This window comes from Gasterosteus aculeatus, chromosome 17 (genome assembly GCF_964276395.1).
Source record: "Gasterosteus aculeatus chromosome 17, fGasAcu3.hap1.1, whole genome shotgun sequence".
NCBI classification, from domain to species: domain Eukaryota; kingdom Metazoa; phylum Chordata; class Actinopteri; order Perciformes; family Gasterosteidae; genus Gasterosteus; species Gasterosteus aculeatus.
This window is the reverse complement of record NC_135705.1, coordinates 5,404,701-5,412,450: the sequence shown is the minus strand read 5'-3', so window position 1 is coordinate 5,412,450 and position 7,750 is coordinate 5,404,701. Positions and strand designations below refer to the sequence as shown.

General features: G+C 44.6%; 1 protein-coding gene across 8 annotated transcripts; it reads left to right on the top strand.

The window, feature by feature from the left end:
- Window positions 1-297: 297 nt before the first annotated feature.
- On the top strand, window positions 298-7,347 carry rbck1 (RanBP-type and C3HC4-type zinc finger containing 1). 8 transcript variants are annotated; one of them, XM_078091724.1, is made up of 14 exons: window positions 301-528; window positions 623-670; window positions 1,547-1,567; window positions 1,696-1,939; window positions 2,148-2,244; window positions 2,350-2,548; window positions 2,847-3,010; window positions 3,095-3,268; window positions 4,103-4,263; window positions 4,391-4,487; window positions 5,162-5,341; window positions 5,466-5,564; window positions 6,033-6,176; window positions 6,272-7,347. In XM_078091724.1, exons 2-14 carry the CDS (start codon window positions 631-633, stop codon window positions 6,350-6,352), a joined length of 1,701 nt encoding a protein of 566 aa, XP_077947850.1. In that variant the 5' UTR covers window positions 301-528; window positions 623-630; the 3' UTR covers window positions 6,353-7,347. The 8 variants fall into 8 exon arrangements, with proteins under 8 accessions (XP_040059124.2, XP_077947850.1, XP_040059123.2 ...); XM_040203189.2 differs by having other exon boundaries at window positions 302-528; window positions 1,795-1,939; XM_078091726.1 differs by having other exon boundaries at window positions 387-528; window positions 601-670; window positions 1,795-1,939.
- Window positions 7,348-7,750: the final 403 nt, after the last annotated feature.

Below are 7,750 nucleotides of genomic sequence, written 5' to 3'. Positions count from 1 at the left end.
AAAAACCCCAATACATTATTGTTATAATGCATTGCATTTGTTGTTTTTAATTCTGGATTATTCCACTTTTTAGAAGTGACATGACTAAATCTGCGCATTACTAAAGAGCAGCTGAAGTGGTCAAAGCAGGAAAACGACAACGAAACGATAGTTTGGACTGTCAGATCACTCCTAGAGACTATTTAATTGTTTTTCCTTCTCTTTTTTTTATATTCATATCGCCATCATACACTTGTTCCCGGAATAAGAGTCGAGGGGCGGAGCGCAGCGGTTCGAGAGAAACCCCTTTTTCAATGTCAACTTCCTGTACTTGGGTGAGTTTCACTTTTCTTTCTCCCCCAGCTGACAAGTCACGGCGGGACTCCGCGCGCCACAGCAGCTTCTGGTCTTCGTCTCCTGGCTGTGGACTATCTGGACCCCGAACTGGACCCACGAACTACCTGTCCCACCTTTTTTTAAGCCCCCCTCCCCTTTTGAGGAAGCCAGGGTCTCATGCGGACGGTGCGGTGACGTCACAGACCACGCAAGGTTTGGACATAGTGCTCGTTTACGACGACAGTTCCGTACGTCATAACCGCGGTGATGCTTACGTCATACAAGTTTGTTGCCCTGCTCGTTTCAGGTGGGACGATGGCCTCTGACGTTGCAGCGAGAGTCGCGCTGAAAGAAGGTGCGCGGCCCGGCTTGGTTTCGATTGTGTTGTTGTTGTTGTGTCGTGTCTCTTTTCCAAATATGTAGTCGTAATAGTCGTGAATTTATATGGTCTTAGTATTTAAATAGCAGTATATCAAACTCGGTGTGGGGGGGGGGCATTGCAACATTTGTGCACATTTTTCTCCATTACTTACACGCTACTTCACACACAGGTACTCTGTTGATGTAAGAAACATGTATGTTACATTACATTACAGGTCATTTAGCAGACGCTTTTATCCAAAGCGACTTACATTACACTTTAAACCCGTGGCGTGGCTTTTTCACATTTTTGCCCGGGGAGCAATTAGGGGTTAGGTGTCTTGCTCAGGGACACTTGGACATGGAACATGGGGCAGCCTGGACTCGAACCACCAACCTTGTGCTTCCCAGCACACCTTCTCTAACCCCTGCACCACGACGACCTTTATGTGTGTATGTATGTATGTATATTAATTCATGATGTTATTTTCACCTGTGAAGACAAGCCTTTTATATTAACGCTGCATCTTTATATTATCGTCACACTTTCCGCCAATGTTGAATATTTTTCATTTTCAACGCATTATTTCTATACAAAACGTTTGCTCATAGATGAACTGCTTTTTTTCTCCAGCATCACAGGTGAATGGCCCCTATTGGGCACAGGTGCTTATATTAGGGAATTGCAGCCATCATAACTTTCTATAACATTCTAGCAAACACCTACATTCAGCTGCGCTGTTTATGCTACTGTCGATGCATTTGCCATTCAATTAATGTTCATTTAAATTTACAGCCATCTCAACTTAATTAACTTCATTCCTTGGTTTGTTTCCTTCGTTTCTCCTCCTAACTTCTGCTGAGGTGAAAGGATCTTGCGATAAGGCAGAAGGTGATTACGTGTTATCACTCACGCTGGTTTCTGAAGCATTGTGTAGTTCAGTGTGGCACAATTGCCCAAAGTCTCCCCCTGCAACCAAATGTAAACATGCAATGACTCTCACCCTGTACGACTGCTAGAACAGGTGACACCTATAAAGAGTGCACCACGTGCTCCGTCCATGGGCAACGTCCTGGGGAGAAATGTAGATAAGACCTCTCCATCTGCTCCCTGTGCAGCGGAGGAACTGGCCCTCTCCCTGAGTGATGCCCTCAACAGTGGGAACGAACAGGAAGCGGTCCAACTCTGCCAGCGGCTGTCCAAGCTCTCTGTCCCAGTGTGCGTCAGCATCGACAGCCAGGCATACCCTCAGGACTCCATAAGGTAGGACGCAACCGTGTGTGTGCATGTGTCTGCTCATTTTGGCCTTAGTCTCCAAAAAAGGGGAAAAAAATGAACCACGTTGCCCCGTGGGAAATAATTGACCTCTTTCAAGTGTTTGAGTGTATTCTGCTTTGTTTGTATACAAGAAAGCTGGTTCGATTTTAGAAAGATCCAGGCAAAGCTGGTTTGATTCGTTTCTATTTCCTAGGTTACGGGTTGGAGTGGAGGATGCTCAGTCGGACACCGACATCCCTCTGAATGTTTTGGTGTCTCCCGACATGACAATCGCACAACTTAAAGAAAAGGTATTTATGTGACAGGATAAAAAAATATATTTTGATGCACTGAAATTCTTGGCAGTCTTAAATTAAAAAAATAATAAATTTCTATCCCTCCTTGCGTGTCCACAGATAAACCTAGATTTCGGGTTCCACCCCTCGCTGCAGCGCTGGGTGATCGGGAAGCGGTTGGCTCAGGACCGCGAGACGTTGCACAGCCACGGCGTGCGTCACAACGGAGACCAGGCCTTCCTGTTCATCCTCTCGGCCAAAGCTGCCCACCTCCATCTGCACCAACACAAGCAGGAGCAGGACCAACAGCGTTTAGACAGTCAGTAACGCACACAAAGAGATTTTTTTCATCGGTTCATTGGTTCAATTCATTTTTTATGATGATCAATTAGCTAAATAACTTATCTTTCTTATTATATTTCTCACCAACCGTTCCAATGTAATACCTGTTTTAATACTTGATCACACAATGGCAAATAATTTTTAAAAAAATGCTTCTTTCATGCTATCCCAACAATTTTTTTTTTTTTTGAAAAATACACAAAAAGTTCAAAAAAAACCCTCTGACTACTGGTAACGAAAGTAAAATGAAATAATATATTCATATATATTCTCAGGTATCATGGAGTCCATGCAACTTCTACCCAGAGGGCCTGCAAAAGGTGGTGAGAAGACCGCTGATCCTCTTCAATACATTCCTCCTTCTCGTCCCAAACACGTTCCTCCTGCTCCTCCTGCTCCTTGTCCTCGTCCTAAACCCGCGGTGCCGGCTAAACCTCAGGTCAGAACACCACCTGTGCATTCGACGTGATGCAGGCATTGTGACTCCATGACTGTCGTAAAATACATCTGTGTTTTAACCTAGATGCGCTGGTCCTGCCCCATGTGCACGTTCCTCAACAAACCCACGCGCCCCGGCTGCGAGATGTGTGGGGAAGATCGGCCGGACGACTACCAGGTGCCTGACATCTACCAGCCGGACCAGCAGGAGGTTCTTCGAATCCAGCTGGAAAGCCTGGCCGTGGTTCAGTACGAAGAGGTAACGGGGATGTCGGCTATTCAGCTCATCTACCTATACAACCTGCAAACCCCGTGCACATCGCATTTCAGCTGGTTTTGTAAATCTACAACTGACGTAGGCGAACATCAGGAACACCTCACAGTATAACCCAGCCCAGAAAAGTACCGTCGAAACACTCGTATCAGTGTGCACGTGTCTTTTCACACCTCCTCGCGTGCTTGCGTAGGCTTGCGTCAAAAGCTACGCAAGCCTCCTGCAGCCCGCAAGGCTGCGATTGGTCCGCTAACTCCGTCCTTTCTCTCTCACCTTTCCGTTTTCATAGCACAATACCGCCATTATTAAAACGAAGAATGTTTACGAGAGAACGATTGAAGAGCTTTTGTCGGAAGAAATGCGTAAATATGACCGCTTCTACAACCCGTCATTGGCGGACTATAAGGACGCGCGGATGGCCTCTGATTCACGGAGGGAGATCTCCGCAAACGTCGGTTTGCCGGTCGAGAGGTGAACAAAGTTGTGAGAGGAAAATATGGGGTTGGTGCGTAATGACGCAGACGCAGAAACATGCAGCCTTAAGCAGTCTGTGTGCTCAGTCAGCCTCACATGATCACATGATCAGCCAGTTAGTTCCGTGACTCATTTTTTACTAGTATTCCAATTTTGAACCAGCATTCTTTTTATATGTGTGTTAAATCAATGGATACAGGTGCACTTCCGAGCCAAGTGAACAAAAGGGGAAGAGCGCAAACTTTGGTGATGCTCACAAAAATTTGGACGACAAGCGCTCGCTGTCTTTGGTGGTTTCGTACTTAATCCCTCCGTTGTGGTTCCTCCCCTTTCCGGGTGATGAAGGCCCAGCGGGAGGAACGAGAGAGGAACTTCCAGATTTTGCTGGCAACCGAAGACAAGAACCTCATCCCCAACGCCACCGAGGCAGACTGTCCTATCTGCTTCTCTCGCTTAGAGGCGGAGGAGGGCGTTGTGCTCCGAGAGTGTCTACACACCTTCTGCAGGTATGACGCTGTGAACAATCCTTCTCATATGTCGTAAAAAACAAGTTCTACTATGGCCGCATTATCTGCAGTAGCGGCAAATGTTGGTGTTTTAAGCATGTGTTGGTATTTGCCTTTCCTTGCAAAGGGAGTGTCTAAGAGCGACAGTCGTGAACAGCCTTGAGGCAGAGGTGTCCTGTCCTGAGACATGCGACAGCAAGCTGCTGGACCGAGAGATCAAAGCGGTGAGTGGAGGAAGGGCTTCAGAGCTTTGGTTCCAGATGTCCAGAGCTGCATCAAGCGGGCTTTATCTTAACATTTGGATGCCAAGTGTATCTTTGATCAGCGTTAAACAGCACAGAGATTTACGTTCTACTGAAACACAAACATCATTTTGAACCGATTCAGCGGAGGTCGCAGAAATTAGCTTCCATAATTTTTCCAGTTAGCGATGAAGCCGTTCCTGATTAGAGGAAGTTAGAGAATGAGAAAAAGTCCCCCCTCAAAGTTTATGGGAAACAGAAACGTATGAAAAATGATTCAAACTGTTATGTTTCTGTATCTGTCTAATTAAACAACTGAAATGACACTCATAAAATGTACATGTGGATATAATTCTATACATTGTAAACATATAATAATTATGCATATTGACAATGACTATCTATCCATCTATATTTATATAGATTCAATGTACTGTGTATAGTTGAAACAAGCCCATTTGCTTTGCAGACCAAACGCAACCGCACTGCTTAGTCGGACCGATTCAAATATAAGGACCTTATTTTTTAATAATATAAGAACTTGCATTGAAATCGCTTCGTCCGTAGGCGACCGCGCAACATTAAAGCATGTGTACGACGCTCATTGTTCATCCAAGTTTTCTATGTCTCTCTCATGGTATGACCCTGGATGACAGCTGCTGACGGACGAGGAGCACCAGCGCTTCCTGGAGCTGCGTCTGAGCATCGCGGAGAGCCGCTCGGAGCACAGCTTCCACTGTCAGACGGCCAACTGTCGCGGCTGGTGCATCTACGAGGACGAGGTCAATGAGTTCCACTGTGAACTCTGCCAGCAAGTCAACTGCATTCTCTGCCGGGTACTTTTGGAACATTCACGATGTTAGCTGGCCCGAGGTTTTTCTCGTTGTGTAGCAACAGCAGAAGCGTACAAAGGTAAAATGAGTTGTGCGTGTGTGTGTGTGTGTGTGTGTGTGTTTGCAGGCCATCCATACGGGCATGAATTGCAAAGACTACCAGGACGACCTGCGCATCCGGGCAGAAAACGACCAGGCGGCTCAGCAGACGAAGCAGATGCTCGAGGTGGGTCGACCTTGCAGTCGGTCGCACCGTCGGTGACATTTGGAGGGATAGAAACTCGCCCCCTCGTAATGGTTTTTGCACCGGTGCAGCACTCAGTCAGCCACAAACCGGCACAGGAAGTCATTGGCGGTCTTTAACGCAGCTTCATTACATCCTGGAGGAGCCGACTAACTGAATGAAAACGCATCATCTAAAGTTCTACCCACCCATTTAGAACTTTAGATGTTTTAATTTTATTTATTTGATGAATCATAGATAAAGAGGCTTACTGTCTGTGCTTTCAAAACCGGCTCCAATAAAACTTGATTCTTTCAGTTTGGTCAATGTCTAAAATCAATGTATTTATTGTTCTGCAGTCACGTGTTTTTATGTGTTTGGGGTATTTTTTGTTTTTAAATCGGCACCATGAAATTGTGCACGCTCTCCTTTGCATTTTGATTGATTTTATTCCGCCATATTTGAAAACAGAGCCTGCTACAGAATAAGGAGGCCATGAAATGTCCACGGTGTGACATCGTCATCCAGAAAAAAGACGGCTGTGATTGGATCTGCTGTTTGATGTGCAAGACGGAAATCTGCTGGGTCACCAAACAAGCCCGCTGGGGACCAAATGTAAAAAAATATTCACCTGCACGCGAAGTAAGAAAGCGCTTGGTTGGTTTCTCATTCAACAAAATATGACTTTTTCTTTCTGCTGCCACTTACAGGGCAATGGCGACACATCTGGCGGCTGTAGGTGCCGAGTCGACAGAAAGCCGTGCCATCCCAACTGCCAAAACTGCCACTGAGGGAGAAGCACACTAATGAAAACGCAGAAGAACTTTCAGCTTAACGCTGGCTGTGAGATACTGTACAGGAATCGTCTGGTCATTGATGCACGACCTTCTTGGTTGTGCAGAAAAAAATGATGCAATGTGAACGCTACATACAAGCTACGTCTCCGCCGCTGAGATTACTGGGATCTTCTTATACAGTATATAAATACTTTTTTTTTTAATGAAAGCCTAATATTTACGTTGACATTACAAAGAGTTTAATTGTGCCAGAAATCATTTGGCGATGGGTTTGATTTTAAACTTTGATTGTATAAAGCTCTGAAAGTGACATTTAAAAAAATATATTTTAGAAATACAAAGAAAAAAAACGTATAATCCTGTGTATTGAAAAGGCCCATAAATAATGAAATACTTTTTTTCCTTTTGAAGATTAACCTTCAAGAAGACAACTCCTCATTGAGTCTATACCCGAGACGAGGGAGCGCTACGATTGCTGAATACTAGTAATCGTCTCTGATGTTTTCTTTTAGTAGTAGTGCACATACGCTGTTTTTATTGAAGTAACTCAAATATCAATTTGTTATCAGCACTGTAAGACTGTCGACCAATCGGACTGTGGTGAAGGATGTTTACATTGAATGAATGTGTTCATAACCGGGGAAAAAAAGGTAATCTGACGCACTCGATAGCTTTTAATTAATGACATTTGTCATATACATACATGATGTTTGGCCCATCCAAAGTAGTGAGGAGCTGTAGGCTGGTGTAAATCTCCCTGAGAGATTAGCTTGGGGTTCAGTGTCTCACCCAAGGACACTTTTTGAAGTATCACCTTTAAACAAGGCGCTGAGGAACTATATTGATGCTTCATTTTTATCAGGTATTCACGATTGAAACCGGAGTACTTGCTCGTTGTTTATGTCTCGTATCCATTAAGTATGTTTGGCTCCATTTCCATGTTTCTTCAAGGGACAGGCCTCAACTCTAATAAACGGGAATTACAAGTATACTGTGATGTGTTTGCATCATTGTAACACAGTGACATGTGTTAACATTAAGCCCAGAGGGAAAAAAACAACAAAGCTGAAGCTGTTGAAGATGAAACCTAAAAAGATCTGCCAACGTGGCGATGACCCATTGAGTGGACGCGTACACAGGATCTGTGCACGCATGAGAGAAAATACTAAGGGTTATTCATCATGGCTTATCTGTGTTGCACTGTTGCTTTGGGGAGACAATTTTAAAAAAAGGGAGTTGAAATGGTTACTTGTGGAGGAACCAAAAGTCTGGAGGACGACTAGCAGGTGTGTGATAAGAGAGCCGACGTGACAAAACAAATAAAGCAATTCCTGTCAGAAGGCCTCGTTAAAAAACTGTTAAAGGTGTAGAGAAAAACAATAATCAAAAGCA